General features: G+C 44.0%; 1 protein-coding gene across 1 annotated transcript in view; it reads right to left on the bottom strand.

The window, feature by feature from the left end:
• Positions 1-17346, bottom strand: part of ITIH5 (inter-alpha-trypsin inhibitor heavy chain 5) — an 85077-nt gene that overhangs the window by 46736 nt on the left and 20995 nt on the right. Inside the window, exons 3-5 of the mRNA XM_069546397.1 lie at positions 12253-12416; positions 10927-11028; positions 8300-8550 (exon numbers count right to left, since the gene is read on the bottom strand). Of these exons, the coding sequence (XP_069402498.1) occupies positions 8300-8550; positions 10927-11028; positions 12253-12416 (517 nt within the window). The remainder of the gene's footprint in view (positions 1-8299; positions 8551-10926; positions 11029-12252; positions 12417-17346) is intronic.

Genomic DNA, 17346 nt, shown 5'->3' on the forward strand with positions numbered 1-17346 from the left:
CTGGCCTCTGTTTCCTGTGGGCCTTGGGTTTGCCCACTGTCAGGGAAAAGCAGCCAACACCTGGTGATTTTACAAAAGCATTTCCAAGCACTGTCTCATTTCCCCTTGGAAAAGAGGTTAAACTGCCTGTGTTTGTTTATGTCACCTGCTCACCTGGGCTCCAGTGGGGAGATTTCTTCAACAGAGGGAATGAATAATTGGGCAACTACCCTCCTGTCATCGACAAAAAGACAAATTCAGGCCAATCGACAGAGTGTTAACGGAAAAAGTGATGGGGATATAATTACACCATGGCGACTATGGTTAATAATACAGTAGTGCATATTTAAGAGTTGCTAAGGGAGCCGATCTTAAAAGTTCTCATCTCACACACACACACACATTCTGTAACTGTGTATGGTGAGGGATGTCACCTAGGTTCACTGCGATCATCATTTTGCGTCATATACAAATATCAAATCAGACACAGAAAACAAACTTATGGTTACCGAAAAGGAAAGGGGAGAGGGATAAATCAGGCGTCTGAGATGAACACATATACTATAAAATGGGGTGTCTCCGATGGCTCAACAGTAAAGAATTTGCTTGCAATGCAGGAGATGTGAGTTTGATCCCTGGTTCAGGAAGCTTCCCCTGGAGGAGGAAATAGCAACCCACTCCAGTATTCTTGCCTGGGAAATCCCACAGACAGAGGAGCCTGGCAGGCTGCAGTCCAGAGGGTTACAAAAGAGTTGAATGCAACTTAATGACTAAATAGAAACAATATATAAATAATAAATCATCAAAAAGGATCTCTATACTTAATATTCTATAATAAACTATATGGAAAAAAATCTGGAAAAGAACATGTGTGCGTGCTAAGTCACTTCAGTCACGTCCGACTCTTTGTGACCCCGTGGACCGGAGCCCGCCAGGCTTCTCTGTCCATGGCAGGAATACCGGAGTGGGTTGCCATGTCCTCCTCCAGGGGATCTTTCCGACTCGGGGATCAAGCCCGTATCTCCTACGGTTCCCGCATGACAGGTGGATTCTTTACCACTGAGCCACGGGGCAAGTCCCTGAGAAAGGACAGATATGCGTATATGTAAACTGAATCACTCTGTCGTACACCTGAAACTAACACAGGTGCAAGTCAAATACATGTCAATTAAAGAAAAACACTGTTGTCAATTGTTAAAAACTGCCCACTCTAAGTTCTTCCAGGGCAGTGACGATGGCGGTGGACATCTGTAGCACAGAGCAGGAACACGGTGAGGACTCCCTGTGAGCTCTTGGAACGTTTAACGTGGACATGGCTCAACAGGTCGGCACATACTCGGGCAGGTGGACGGAGGGACCCTTCAAGAGGGTCATCTTGGAAGTGTTTTGATGGGTGTGGCAGTGCTCTAGCTGAAACAGGGCACATGCTTCCACCTCTGGTTTCAGTCACACCTGTGGCAGACAGCGCCATTTGCCTGGACAACATCCCACCTCGTCTAGCAAACTAACACAGCGGGGAAAAGGAAGAAGCAGAGTGAGGTTTCCTGAAGAAGAGGAGGATGCTCACCAGTATTATGTGAAAGAGAGAAGGTCACCCTCCTGGGTGGCTCCGAGCCATCCTGTTCACAGCCGACCCCCACCCAGCTACAGCCGACAACCAAACAGACGAGACAGTATGGGTCCCCTCCTACTAGCATTAAAAACAAAACAAAACAGATCCTTCTGTGGAGCCAAATGATTCATACGTCAGTGATTTCTGCACTGAACAATGTTGGAAACCCTCGCATAACAGCCAGATTGCTTCCTGGCAAGGTGCAGAGGCCACGCGGGGCCATACCCTTCCAGCTGCAGCCTGGAGACTGGGTCCCGGGGAGGGACACACACCAGCGGGGAACCGGAGCTGGGGGTGAACCGTTAGTCACAATGCAGCCTTTAATAGCGCAGGGTGGCCAGATTCAGCGAAGAAAAAGGATGCCCTGTCACATCTGAATTTCAGATACACCAGCAGTGACTTTCTAGGATAAGCATATCTCAGATACTGTATGGGACACATTGTTTACCTAGAGTTTCAAATTTAAACCCAGCATCCCCTCTTTCATCTGACAATTCTGGAAAAGGGAGGGATCTACATTCTTGTAACGAGTCTTCTGGAACCAAACTCTGCCTCCGAATCCCTCCTTCACAACAGAATAAGAGCCACACCCAAGATCTGGAGAACTTAACCAACTTAAACCAGGAAGGGGGCGACAGAGGATGAGGTGGTTGGATGGCATCACTGACTCAAGGAACATGAGTTTGAGCAATCTCCAAGAGGTGGTGAAGGACAGAGAAGCTTGGCATGCTACATACAGTCAGTCCAGGGGGTTGCAAAGAGTCGGACACAACTTAGCAACTGAGCAACAACAAACCAGGAAGGTGTTGAAAACTCAGTGGCATCTTCATGGCTAACAGTTATTTATTCTTAAATTCTTTTAACAAATACTTACTGAGCACCCATTCTATGGCAGGCACCATGCTAGGTGCCTCCATTTCAATCCTGAGAGCCATCACAGCAAACGGCAGGGTCAGGAGGTTAACAGACCAAACAAAGGGAAAGAAAAATTTGATTTTTAAACAGATTCAACCAACTCCTCACTGGTGTCTACGGATACACAAGACACTGTAGACACATACAAGTCTAGCTGACAGTCAAAGGTGACTTGAGCTTGCAGGACTCAAGACTGGTCATTAATTTATCCTCAAAGACCCCGCCAGAGTCAACAATCTCATCTTCCAACATCAAAGGTAATGAAACTGTATTTTGAGTGGTTCTTTTCTTTCTAATGACGCTTTCTTGGTTCTTAGAATTATTTTATGGGAAGCTGACCTAGGAGTGATACAATTAAAAAGCAAGCTGTAGGCTGAGTTCCTGGGCAGGTAAAGGATAAAGAGCACACACTGCTTGCAGAGCACTCGGTGGGGGCTGGGAGTGGGGGTGGGGGGGGCTTGGGTATGGGTTCTAAAAACCTAAAGCATCATTTTTTTTCCCCAGAAAAGATACAAGTGAACTTACATACAAACCAGAAATATACCCACAGACATAGAAAACAAATTCAGGGTTACCAAAGGGGGAAAGGTGGGGTAAGAAGACATAAAGGAAGAAATAAATTAGAAGTCTGGGATTAACATATACTACTATATACGGGCTTCCCTGGTGGCTCAGACAGTAAAAAATTTGCCAGCAATACAGGAGACCCCAGTTTGATCCCTGGGCCAGGAAGATCTCCTGGAGAAGGGAATGGCAACCCATTCCAGTGTTATTTCCTGGAGAATTCAATGGACAGAGGAGCCTGGCTGGCTAAAGTCCGTGGGGTCGCAAAGAGTCAGACACGACTGAGCGGCTAAGCACACACAGTACATAAGGGAAAAGGATCTGAAAAAATAGATACACGTGTGCGTATAACTGAGTCACTTTGTTGTGCACCGGAGTGACACAACATGGTAAATTAACTATACTCCAACTTTTTTAAATGGTTAAAAATTAATGAATAACAGTAATTCATCTAAAAAAGCTGCTTCTATAGGTCAGGATCCTAACAGAGTTCATGTCCATACATTCTGCTGGGAGGTCCAAAGTAAGGCTCCTAACATTTACCAACTGTCAAAACCACCTGGGGTGCTTTGAAAAATGCAGCTGTCTGAAGAGAGACAGAAAGTGGATTAGTGGTTGCCTGGGGCTGAGGTTGGAACAGGGAGTGACTGCAAAGAGGCACAAACATCTTTTCGGGGTGATAGGAATGTTCTAAACTTGGATTGGGCTGATGGTTGCGCAACTTTGCAAGTGTACAAAAACCACTGAGTTACAAGACTTAAAATGAGTCAATCTTATGCTCAGCCTCAATAAAACTGCTTTTTTAAAAGAGCAAAGAACAGGACTTCCCTGGTGGTCCAGTGGTTAAGAATTTGCCTGCCAATGCAGGGAACAAGGGTGCAATCTCTGGTCTGGGAAGATCCCACATGCCCCGGAACGACTAAGCCGGTGAGCCGCAGCTATTGCAAACCGCATGCCTTAAGCCCATGCTCCACAACAAGAGAAGCCACAGCGACGAGAAACCCGGACACTACCACTAGACCCCATTCACCGCAGCCAGGGAAAGCCAGACACAGCCATGAAGGTCTAGCAAAGCCGAAAGTAAATAAGTAAAAATTTTAAAAAGAAATAGGCAAAGAATATAAAGGATAGACTATGCAAGTCACAGAGCCACATCTGTTTAGTGGTAGGAAAAATTCTGAGCATTATTCTCGAGCATTACAAATAAATAAATTAAAAGCATTCATAAAATTTTCAGTTTCTCGTAGAATAGACTCAGAATATCACACCTCAAAATACAGTTATCAAGGCCTCAACCCGGGTAAATTCTAATTCAAGTGTTTGAGTGAGGATTCAGTCATCTTTTTTTTTTTTTTTAACCTCTCCAGGAGACTCTAGGGTATAGCCAGATTTGAGCATCACTGATATAAAGCTAAAGGAGGTGAAAAAGGCAAGGTACCTTATTTCTAATATTGTTTATCTCATTTTATTTTACTCTGAGCCATCAGGGATCTGATCATAAAAGAAAATTTTATGGCTCCAACTAGTTTTTTGTTTTGCTTTGTTTTTTTGGTGTTTTTTTTTTTTTTTAATCATGGAAAGGGCAGTGATTCAGGTGCCATAGGACCACAAGAAGTTTGAGATTTTAACCTAGAGAGTGAAGTAAACAGCTTTAAACCAATCACATAGGTGGAATATTTATCCAGGTTATAACTTAAGATCGTCAGACATCCAGGGATGTTCCAGAAAAGAATTAATTTGAAATACTCCTGTTCCATTGAGCCTCCAAATCATGAAGTTACTGAGAGAGCAGGAAGCAGGGTGACGGAAGAGAGAGAGAGTGTGGTCTTGCACGGAACACCAATTTGTAACCTGTTAGAGTTTGAACCACACACACAAGTTAACTGCTTTAATAATCCAGAAAGTAGAATCCAGAAAGTAGACTTGCAAATTACGTCTCACAGCATTGGCTTTCACACTGAGACAAAGTTCATTCATTTATGGTTCAATAGCCATGGGCCCAACACATCAGACAGGGAAACTGAGGCAAAAGTAGGTTCCACAGCTTTTAGGCTTTCTCTTCTTTTTATGGACCTAGGGGGAGACATGGAATCTGAATTCACACCCTAAGTATTTTACAAAAGCTCCCAGGGAGGGCTGTCCTAGAAGTCTGGTGTGCACAAGCTGAGTCTAGTAGCTAGCACACGGTCATTCTTATCTAGAACTGCTTCCCTAACGATATCAGCAGGTCCAGTGGATAGAGGTTTGCTCAGAGAGCATCCAGAAGTCTGACCTCAGAGGCCCGCACTGGCTCCAGTCCACGTTCACACGCTTGCAGCCCACGTCCTGGTCTCAGTTCTATTCTAGCTGCGTCTCTGCCCGGGTGCTTTCAGAACACACGCAACAACATCCAGGCACAATCACAGCATCCTGTGCCTCTGGCTCCTTCCTGAAGCGGCTATTTTGCAGGAACAGAGGCAGCTGAGCTCTGGACTGACTGAGGAGCAAAAAGGGCCCCAGTCCACCGCACCTGGCCCAGGGAACGGCCTGTGAGATCTCTTGCTCTGTAAGGCCAGATATCTGGTCTGGTGCAAAGAGCCAGGAAAACAATTTTCTTAAAAATAAACAAATTCCCAGGAGATCAATGGTCTGGAAACATTCCGCAGAGATTCCCACAGGCCCTGCTGATAAGCAGTGAGAAACTTTACAAACAACCATCAGGATTCAGACCTACCCCTTACAGGACGACCCACACACCACCACACAGACACATCTCGGAAGAGGCATGGTGGTTCTGAACCCAGCAGGACACAAGGCACTTCATTTCTACAGCAAGATGACCATCCTTCCCATGTGGGATAATTTCCTGATCAATTATGATTAGGAAAAAATGAAATTTTAAAACATTCTTTGTTATTAGTTTAGGTGTATATTTTTTTCGTTTCTTTTTTCCCCTTTCTTCTCTACTTTGCAGACACCTAATCAGCTATCTACTCTTTAAAAGGCATAGTGTTTAATACCATACAGAGGGACTTTCCTGGTGGTCCAGTGGCTAAGACTCCATGCTTCCAATATAGGGGGCCTTGGTTCCATCCCCGGTCTGGGAACTAAGATCCCACATGCCACAATTAAGACTGGATGAAGCTAAATAAATAAATGATAAATATTTTTTTAAAAAACTATTACAAGGCGACAAAGGTTAATCTGACAAAATCCTGTTTCAAAATCATTTATGATCTAATAGGAGAGATACGATTTGCAGAGGAAAAACTAAACAGAAGGGAACTGTAATAATGATGATGATTGAGATTTTACTCGGCACGAAAGCTTCTCAATGACCCTGAGAGACGGTTATAATCCTTATTTACAGATGTGTAAGCTGAGTCTCACAGGGCCCAAGTCATCTTTTTCAAGGATATTAACTCTTAACTGATCACAAATCCATTAACCCTACCCATGGTGACCTCAATGATCTAAGAATGATGTCTTTTATCTCATATCATTTCTGAATGTCAGGTCTCTTGACAATATCTTTAACTTTTTGATGAGATCTGGACAGACTAACAAAGACCTGCATCCATGTTCCAGTCTTTGAGAGCAAACTACCTCTCTCATCCAGAATCGTTCACTGAACTGCGTGCCGGGGGCACAACTAGGTTCCATACCGTTTACTCTTCCCACCAACAGCTCGGGGTCTTCACTATTTTCGCCTCAAGTAAGATAAACGACATTCTCTCGTTCCTTGTGTCAACTCATTTCTCTTGCTTCCTTGCAAACTCACCCGTAAATATTCTCGTTCAAGAAGGCTTCTTGGGCGACTCGGCACCCTCCTTGCAGTCACAGAGGTTGAACTCAGGTTCTGCGTTTTCTGTGATCTCTTATCACTCAGCCTTTCCCTGACCTCAGCATCACAGGTACCCAAAGTCTTGTCATTTTAACCCTGGTGCAATTTGGGGGGCACATCTCTTTCGTTATCCAACTTGACATTAGACCTTACAGATATATTTAGGATGAGGCCAAATGCAAGTGAACTATTAGTTGACGTTAATATAGCAATTAAATTAGATCGAATTTTTCATGATCATCTCAGCAAAGAGTGCTACTTAAAAAATTAAAATATGAGGGGACTTCCCTGGTGGTCCAGTGGTTAAGAACCCGCCTGCCAATCCAGAGGACATGGGTTCAATACCTGGACCCGGAATGAAGATTCTACATTCCCTGGGGCAACTAAACCCTCAAGGAGCAACTACTGAAGTCCGCTCACCCTAGAGTTTACCATCTACAAGAGAAATCCAAGTACCACAACTAGATAAAGCCCACACGAAGCAATGAAGACCTAGCACAGTCCAAAATTAATTAATTAGTTAACTTTAAAAAATTAAAACTAAGAAAAACTCAAATTAAGAGATCCTGCTGATGAACACAAATGTCTGTGTCTAAATCAAATTTCCAGTACATATTTTTCTCTAATTTTAGAAAGAATATAGCACATTATTTAGATGTTTATGTTAATGTTAAATGTTTGATTTGATAATACAGTATTTAAAAATAAGGTAAAATAAAACAGTATTAGGAAATGACCCGTCATCCCTCACCCATAAATGATGATTTTATATGACTTCCTGGTCTTTGGCCAGCTTCACAGTTACCATTTAACATTAAAGTGTACACACAAATGTGTCTCTTTTTTCCTTATTATATGACGAATTGTTTTTACAACCCCAATTTACTAATCACATCCATGTACTTGAATATTTAGGATGAAGGAATGCTTTTGCTACTACAAACATTATCAAACACGTTCGTATATATAACCATCCCAACATTTTAGATGTCTCACCAAGGGTAGATTCCCAGAAATGACACAACCGTGAGAGATGATTAGAACATTGTAAAATCTCCTGATAGAGCATGGCTTAAAAAAAGGCATTATTGGGACTTTACTGGTGGTCCAATGGTAAAGTATCTGCCTTGCAATGCAGAGGACATGGGTTTGCTCCCTGGTCAGGAAACTAAGATCCCACATGCCTCAGGACAACTAGAGAGTCTGTGTGCCACCGCAAAAGATCCCCTGAACTGCAATCAAGACCCGACGCAGCCAAAGGAATAAATTGTCTTTGAAAATGCACAGGGCACTGTCTCTGCTTGGCTGCTGTCCTTCAGACCCTTGCTTCACCCTGGGCCTGGACGGCGGGGGCACCATCTGCTCTAACGCCGGGACACCTGAGCGCACCCGCCAGCACCTCTCACCTGGGCCCCGGCCACTGCCCCTCTGCCGGCTGTTCTGCAGCCCCAGCACCTCCAGCTCCGCGATGCCTGACCTCTCCAGCACGGTCACCTCCACCGTCAGCCGCCCCACCAGCTGCTGGGGTCGCACGCTGACCACGTGCTCGTACTTCCCCAGCCGTCTCTGCAGGAGCTCCTCGTAACTCAGGAGGAAGGCAGCCTTGTCCTTGCTGGGAAGCACCACAGAAGCTCTGAATGTCTCCGTCCCCTTCTCCCTGGAAGGAAGAGAAACGGTGACGGGGGATTGGAGAAAGCCAGGTGCCCTCAAGTCCAAGACGGTCCCAGCCAAGCGCTCTGAGTGAGAACCCTCAGCATTCCCTACCAGCAAGCCACCAGCCACTGCAGCCGTCCCCACGATGCACCCTGAGGGGCTTCAGGATGGAGGGAAATGGGAGCCTGACATATAGTTAGTTACAGGTTATAGTTCTAGGTACTTAAGGTGCATACCTAAGGACTCGTTTTAATGAGCCCAGACTCTCATACCTTCCCATACGCAGAAAAGCACTAAAACCATTCACCTGAGACATCTGGATTTTTTTCTGATTAGCAGTCATGTTCTGATGTTCGACTACATTTATTTTTTCGGTAGAACCTCCTCCGTATCCTAGTCCTCCCTTATCTCTCTGAAACAGTCCCTCAGAGCTGCCTGAGAGATGGTCTCCAGGGCTATAGTCCTCAAAAATGCCTCCAAGAAAACATAATCCTCAGCTTCCAGGTTGTGCATGACTTTTTCAGTCGACATTAGAAAGAAAAACTAGAATTTAGCTTTGGGAGGAGAAGCAAAGGCCTGCACTAGAGGAAGGCTACATGGGTCCTATGAATCCTGAAGAGCAGAGACTTCAAAGACCATGGAACTCTTCTATTTCTTTCTCCCTGACGCAGACCTGAGGGGGCAAAGGGGAAGAGGACTGACACAGGTGACCTCAAGGAAAAACACACAGGGCCTTCCCTGGCGGCCCAGTGGTTAATACTCCGCACTGCCAATGCAGGGCTGCCGGTCTGATCCCTGGTCCAGGAACTGAGATCCCACATACCACACGAGGCGTGGCCAAAATAAATCTGTGATCCAACTAAACATAACATGGCATGATTCTGAACAATTTGTGAAGTGTAAAAAACAATAATAATAATCCTCATAAAGCCCACACCATTTTCTCTAGATCCTGTGATCATTTTTCTTCAAAAGGAACAGATAATTTTTTCAACTGGTCTAGCAGAGAAGGAAACAAATCTCAGTATACTAGGTGGCTCTGCAGTTAATGTTATTTACAGTCATTCAAAGTGAATTGACTTATTGGTCTTCAATGTTTGGATTCAGTTTATAGACAAAGAATTCAAATACCATGACAGATCTGAATTTAAATGTTGATAATTCTGACAACACAAAAGTAAAAGATTAAGTAGGAAAAGAAAAGCTCGGGTGACATGCAGGAGAGAGAATACTACCATTGAAGATAACAGAGCTCATCCAGGATGGTATAATTCTGCTTATACTGAAGAAGAAAAAGAAATAATACAAAAATTTGGAATGCAGAGAGGAAGTGGGAGGATTATAAATCTGCTGAATCCTCTGTCTTCACAGCAGAGAATCAACAATAAACATCTGATTTTTATCAAGAAAATTTTTAAAAAGCAAGACTATAGTCAAAGTTATGGTTTTTCCAACAGTCATGTACAGATGTGAAAGTTGGACCATAAAGAAGGCTGAGTGCTGAAGGATTGATGCTTTCAAATTGTGGTGCTGGGGAAGACTTTTGAGAGTCGCTCAGAGAGCAGGGAGATCAAAACAGACAATACTAAAGGAAATATTCATTGGAAAGACTGATGCTGAAGATAAAGCTCCAATACTTTGGCCACCTGATGAGAAGAGCTGACTCACTGGAAAAGACCCTGAAGCTGGCAAAGATTGAGGGCAAGAGGAGAAGGGAGCAACAGAGGGTGAGACAGTTGAACGGCACTACTGACTCAATTAACATGAGTCTGAGCAAACTCTGGGAGATAGTGAAGGACAGGGAAGCCTGGTGTGCTGAAGTTCATGGGGTCACGAAGAGTTGGACATGACTTAAGTGACTGAACAAGAGCAACAACCATGATATTTAGAATAAGGGAGGTAACCACCATAAAACTACAGAAATATCAGAAGTGGATCTTTCTAGGACGTGAGAACTGCGGAATGGGGGTGAGTGGACTTTTGATCATAAACCCTTAGCTACTGTATTGTTAACCAGTTATATTATAGATTATTAATATGGTAAAAATAAAAAGATAAATCCTTGAAACAGGGTGAAAACAAGATGAGAAGTCGAAGAGGTAGAAAACTTGACGCTTGGCTGTCGTGGCCTTTAATTCCTGAATTCAGTGGTGAAGTGACGTGAAATGCGTCGCTCAGTCGTGTCCGACTCTGTGCGACCCCTTGGACTGCAGCCCACCAGGCTCCTCCGGCCATGGGGTTTTCCAGGCAAGAGTACTGGAGTGGGGTGCCATTTCCTTCTCCAGGGGATCTTCCCCACCCAGGGACTGGAGCCCGGGTCTCCTGCAGTGTAGGCAGACGCTTTACCGTCTGAGCCACAAGGGAATTCAATGGTACTTACCCATTATCTTCTATGGTTTTATTCCTCTTCTCTTTTACCTTATCACCATTTCTCTTTTCTCTCTCTGTAATTTCTCCCTGATACACAGTGTCTCCAATAAGCCTGAAACACAAGAGACAGCTGTGTTGACTTAAGAGAATGAACTTACAGACGTCGGGGGGGAGAGATGGGAGGAGGAAGTTAGGGAGTTTGGAGGGGACATGTACATGCTGCTGTATTAAAACTGGATAACCAACAAGGACCTAGTGTATAGCACCGGGGACTCTGTTCAACGTTATTTTGCAGCCTGGATGCGAGGAAAGTTTGGGGGAAAATGGATACATGCATATATATGGCTGAGTCCCTTCACTGTTCTCCTGAAACTATCACAGCATTGTTAACCAGCTATACCACAATACAAAATAAAATCTTTAATTGAAAAGAAAAAAAAGAGAGACAGCTGTGCTGCCAGCTCGCCAAGACAAACTCAAGCACGGATCTCATAACCATGACAACCCTAGAAAATATTTTTGTTTGCCTCTTGGATATGCACTGGGAATGCATTCCAGACTAGGGCACTACCCTTGCATCACTCATTTCGTTCTGGGGCAAATTTCAACAGGTCCACGTGTTAAGAGCCAACCCATGGTGTCTCTGATTCTCCAGGAGGAACACAAAAGACCTGCTCAAACAAACTTCCAAGAAGATGCACCAACTGGAATCCTGCCCAGACCTAACATTAAACCCACACACCTATTTTGCATCTCTTTACCTCTTAGTTCAGGTGAAAAGAAGAAATATATGGTATCTAGTTATCAAAGGCTTATCATGCTGGCTGGTCCTTCAGATGTCAGCTTCAACACTGACTCCCCTGAGCCACCTCCCCAACTCCCCGACCTAAAAGAGCCCCTCAATCCTACTTGTCGTCTCTATGGCACTCACTACTGTCTGAAGGCAATCTCATTATTCATCTGTTTGCTTATTTGTTTCTCCCCAGAGGAATTTCTAGAGCAGAGCAACACTCATCTTTTTCAAAGAAGTAGACCAGTCACCTTGAAGTGTGCCTGGCCCGGGGTGGGGAGCCATCTGTTGGAGGGAAAGAAAGAGGAAATGAAGGGAAGGAAAGAAGAGAGGAATGGGACGAAAGAAGAGACAATAAAAAGGAGGAAAGGGGAAATGGGGATGCAAAGAAGAAGGCACAGGGGAGGGAATCCACCTTCTTTCCCAGGGACAGTCCTGTGGGTTGAGAATGTATATATTCTCAGGGTCAAAGGCTGTGGTCCTCACAGCATCTCAGGCTCCCCCTGACCACTCTACAGAGAAATCTTCATTCCAGGGTTCACCTACACAGTGAAGTTGGTGATGAAAGCTGCAGCTGGAATCTGCATCTGAAACATGACTTCCTGGTCCCCAGACCCTCTGTTGAGCATCCTACACGCAACTGTGGTGAAGGCGTAACGGGAGATGATGGTAGATTTCACCGAGAACTCCGTCATCAAGGGTTTGGCTTTCTGTTGGAATCAAAACACACAGTATGCTGGGCACTGGAAACTATCACAACACTGTAAATCAACTGTACTTTCAATTTTTAAAAAACAGTATTTTCCACACACACAGCCCACAAAAGCATGATTCAACCATTTGGGGTTAGGGGTGGTCTTTATTTTCTGTAAGAGAAAATCATCTTCAATGTGGGAGTCCTTGAACTTGTGATTGTTTTCTTTCTTTGTCTTGTTCTGAGTTCCTGTGATCTTCCCCTTCACTTGTAAGAAAACCACAGCTGAACAAGTACATGACAGAGAACAACCTGCTTAGCCCAGCTTTAAGAAATGAACCCAGCAGGGACGGATAAATTAGAGACTGGGATTAACACATATATGAAAATGAAAGTGAAAGGCGCTCAGCCGTGTCCGACTCTTTGTGACCCCATGGACGATACAGTCCATGAAACTCTCCAGGGCAGAATACTGAAGTGGGTAGCCTTTCCCTTCTCCACGGATCGAATCCAGGTCTCCTGCTTTGTAGGCAGATTCTTCACCAGCTGAGCGAAACCCAACACATACACACTATTATGTATAAAATAGGGATTCCCAGGTGGCACTAGTGGTAAAAACCTGCCTGCCAATGCAGGAGACCTGGGTTTGATTCCGGGGTCGGGAAGATTCTCTTGGAGGAGGGCATGCAACCCACTCCAGTATTTTTGCCTAGAGAATCCCATGGACAGAGGAATCTGAAGGGGTACAGTCCATGGGATCACAAAGAGTCGGACATGACTGAGCGACTTAGCACACACACACACACGTATAAAAGAGATAATCAACAAGGACCTACTGTAGAGTACAGGGAACTCTACTCAATACCCTCTAATAATCTATATGGGAAAAGAATCTGAGAAAGAATGGATATATGCATGGATATAACTGAATCACTTCACTGTACACCTGTAACTAACACAACATTGTAAATCTACTTCAAAAAAATTTTTTTAACTGTAAAAAAAAAAAACAGACACATGCAAGTTTTCCAATTTAACAGAGTTAATTTTGCTTAAAGAATTTAATAAGTTATTGGGATGTTATAAGTATGTGAAGCACATAACACTTTTATAAATTTTTAGATCACATTTCTAGGATCACTGAATTGATCACAAGATCAGAGTATGCCTAAAGAAATTCTCATACTTCCAAATTAATTTCAATATCCACTTAGAGAAACTATACTGTGGGGTTTTTCCATCCAGATGACAATCCCACTATTATCCAATGAGAATCAACACTGAGCTCAAGAAAGTATTTGGGGAATTAGAACCCCCAAAAAGGAAAGTGTATGCTAACTACATTTATCCCTAAAGCTTCTGATAAAGGGCAGTAGCTAGAAAGGGCAAATTTAAAAGCTGGTTAAAACTATTCACTGTTCTCTGTGCATCCATAATATGTGTATATGCTTCTGTCTCATTGTATTGTAATTTCAGCAAAGTGTCTTCATCACAAGCATTGAGCCAAGCCAGAGTAGTGGCGGGGTTGAAGGCAGAGTTTTGGAGACTATCCATCCGGTGGCTGAACTTCAAGTAGAAAAAAAAAAAAATCTAACTGCATTTGGAAGATTTTCACCTAAAAAGAAAAGAAGTTCTCTCATTTGGTCTGAGAAGGAATTATTTCAAAACAATGGTTCTCAAGATGTGGTCCACAAATCAGCAACAACAGTATCACCCAGAAACTTTTGTTTTAACAAAACAAAAGTTTTAATGCAGAAACTTTAACACATATACGTGGAATCTATAAAAACGGTACTGATGATCTATCTGCAGGGCAGGAATGGAGACGCAGACACAGAGAAGGGACTTGTAGACACAGTGGGTAAAGAGGAAGGTGGGACGAACTGAGAGATTAGCATTGACCTATATACCGTACTGGGCTTCCCTGGTGGCTCAGCTGTCAAGAATCCGCCTGCCAATGCAGGAGACTCAGGAGAAGCAAGTTTGATCCCTGGGTTGGGAAGATCCCTTGGAGGAGGAAATGGCAGTTGACTCCAGTATTCTTGCCTGGAAAATCCCCATGGACAGAAGAGCCTGGTGGGCTACAGTCCACAGGGTCCCAAAGAGTCGGACACGACTGAAGCGACTTAGCCTGCACATATACACTGCCAGGCATGAAACAGACAGCGAGTGGGAAGCAGCTGAATAGCACGGGATGCTTAGTTTGGTACTCTGTGATGACTAGAGGGGTGGGAGGGGAGGGTGGGAGGGAGTCTCAAGAGGGAGGGGATATATGTATACATACAGCTGATTCACATTCTTGTACAACAGAAACTAACACTGCAAAGCAATTATCCTCTGATTAAAATATAAAATATTTTAGAAGAAGAAATGTAGTTTCTCGGACTCCATCCCAAACTCACAGAGCAAGAATCTCAGGGAGCCAGGCCAGCAATCTATGTTTCAACATGCCCTCTAAGGGACTCTGATGTTTGAGAAACACTTTTTAAAATTAATATCACTAGATGACACTTCATGTATTTCTGCTATAGCCCTATAATATCCAGAGAAGGCAATGGCACCCCACTCCAGTACTCTTGCCTGGAAAATCTCATGGATGAAGGAGCCTGGAAGGCTGCAGTCCATGGGGTCGTTGAGGGTCGGACACGACTGAGTGACTTCACTCACTTTATAATATCTCTAAATTGAGAGGGCTTCCCAGGTTGCTCCGTAGTAAAGAAACTGCCTGTCAAGAATGAGACACAGGTTCGACCACTGGGTCGGGAAGATCCCCTGGAAAAGGAAATGGTGACCCACTCCAGTATTCTTGCCTGGGAAATCCCATGGACGGAGAAGCCTGGTGGGCCATATATAGTCCATGGGGTTGCAAAGAGTTGGACACGACCTAGCAACTAAATGACAATATAAATAGAGAGGGCTTGAATAAATCACCAAAGTTATGTCTTCTTTTGAGATCCAAGAATATAAAGCAAAGCCAAAAGTAAGGAATAAAGCTTTGGGTTTTAGGAAATTATTCCTGAAATCAGGAATAGCTGACGACAAAATATTCTTTATGTACATCTGGTCTCTTTAGGGCAAAACCTGTTGCATGACGCTACAGTGTCTGGAGAGAATTTGACACAACAGTAAAAACTGCACACCCTCTTCGTCTCTTTAGATGTTTGAGTTTACAACCCTGCTTTCATTGGGAGTTGCCCTTGAGCTGCATTTAGATATTGGGTTAATTATTCCAAACTCTACGCTCTGTCTGATCATGACACATTTTACTGGTTTTGTTTCGGGAACTAGACTTCTGCATATTAGAAACACTCCTGAAATGAAGAAGTTTTAGTGTAAGCTGCAAAGACAAACATGAAGAAAAAGAAACTCAAGTTCAATCCCGTCGCTTAACCAACGTAAGATCAGGATAAGGTACTTGCCTCCAGTTACACAGCGGGAGCCAAGAAATCCAGAGTAAAAAGAAATGAGCTATCAAGCCATAATAAGACACGGAAGAACCATACAATGCATATTCCTAATGAAAGAAGTCCATATGAAAAGGCTACATACTGTCTGACTCCACCCCTACAACGTTCTGGAAAGGGCAAAAGTATGGCTGTTGCAGGGAGGGGCAGTCTGTGAACCGTTGAGCCCAGGATTTCTAGGGCAGTGAAAATACTCAGTTTTGTTGTTGTTGTTTAGTTGCTAAGTCATGTCCCAACTCTTTGTGACCCCGTGGATTATAGCCCACCCGTCTCCTCTGTCCATGGAACTCCCCAGGCAAGAATACTGGAATGGGGAGCCACTCCCTTCTCCAGGGAATCTTCCCAAGCCAGGGATCAAACCCTGGTCTCCTTCATTGCAGGTGGATTCTTTACCATCTGAGCCACCAGGGAATATCAAATTCATGTCCATGAGTCAGCGATGCTATCTAACCATCTCATCCTCTGCCGCCCCCTTCTCCTTTGATATGATAATGATGGATGCATGCCAAGTCGTTTCAGTCGTGTCCGACTCTGTTTGACCCTATTGACTGTAGACCGCCAGGCTCCTCTGTCCATGGGATACTCCAGACAAGAATACCAGAGTGGGTTGCCATGCCCTCCTCCAGGGGATCCTCCCAACCCGGGGATAGAACCTACATGTCCCTCGTCTCCTGCGTGGGCAGGTGGGTTCTTTACCACTAGTGCCAGTTGGGAAGCTCCGATAATGATGGATACATGTCATTAAATACTTGTTCAATCCCATAGAATGTACACCACCAAGAGTGAACCCTAAGGTAAACTATAAACTTTGAGTGATTATGATGGGCCAATACAGGTTCATCTTTGGATAAAATGGCTCATTCTAGAGAATGATGTTGCCAATAGCAGAGGTGATGCCTGTGTCAGGGTAATATATAGGAAATCTGCACTTTTCTCTCAACTTCGGTTTAAACCTGAAGCTGCTCTAAAAAATAAAGTCAAAGTCTTAACGATACTTTAAACAATACCCAGCGTAAGAATCGGGAGTCCCTAACTTCCAATCCTGCCTCTTCTGCTAAAGGATTGCAGAAGCGGGCTGGTCAAGGCTTTCACAGCGGTCACTGTTAGACAGCCAGTAAAATACAAAGCTTCCAAAACATCCTAAGTACAACGCTGATTTAAAAGTTACCTGTGAACCTCAGAGTTATCACCCCATCAAATCACGAACACTCCAGACAAAGCAGGGAGGTGAATGCTTTCTACACTGGTGTCATCTTCTGACATTTCCCCCCAGTTTTTTCTTATCAATTTACCACTTCTTTACACAAAAGCTGAGTACTAACATAGAAAAAAATCTTGTTAAGTTTACGTCTTTGATAAACAGAGAGGACAGTTCTAGCATTCCGAACAAAGCTGAGCTTCTTTTGTAGAGGGTCTCTGCCCTGTACTGTTTCTGATGTAATGAAAGATCGGCTACACTCGGTACCCTTGAGACTATCTTTG

Source organism: Ovis canadensis, chromosome 13 (assembly GCF_042477335.2).
Source record: "Ovis canadensis isolate MfBH-ARS-UI-01 breed Bighorn chromosome 13, ARS-UI_OviCan_v2, whole genome shotgun sequence".
NCBI classification, from domain to species: Eukaryota; Metazoa; Chordata; class Mammalia; order Artiodactyla; family Bovidae; genus Ovis; species Ovis canadensis.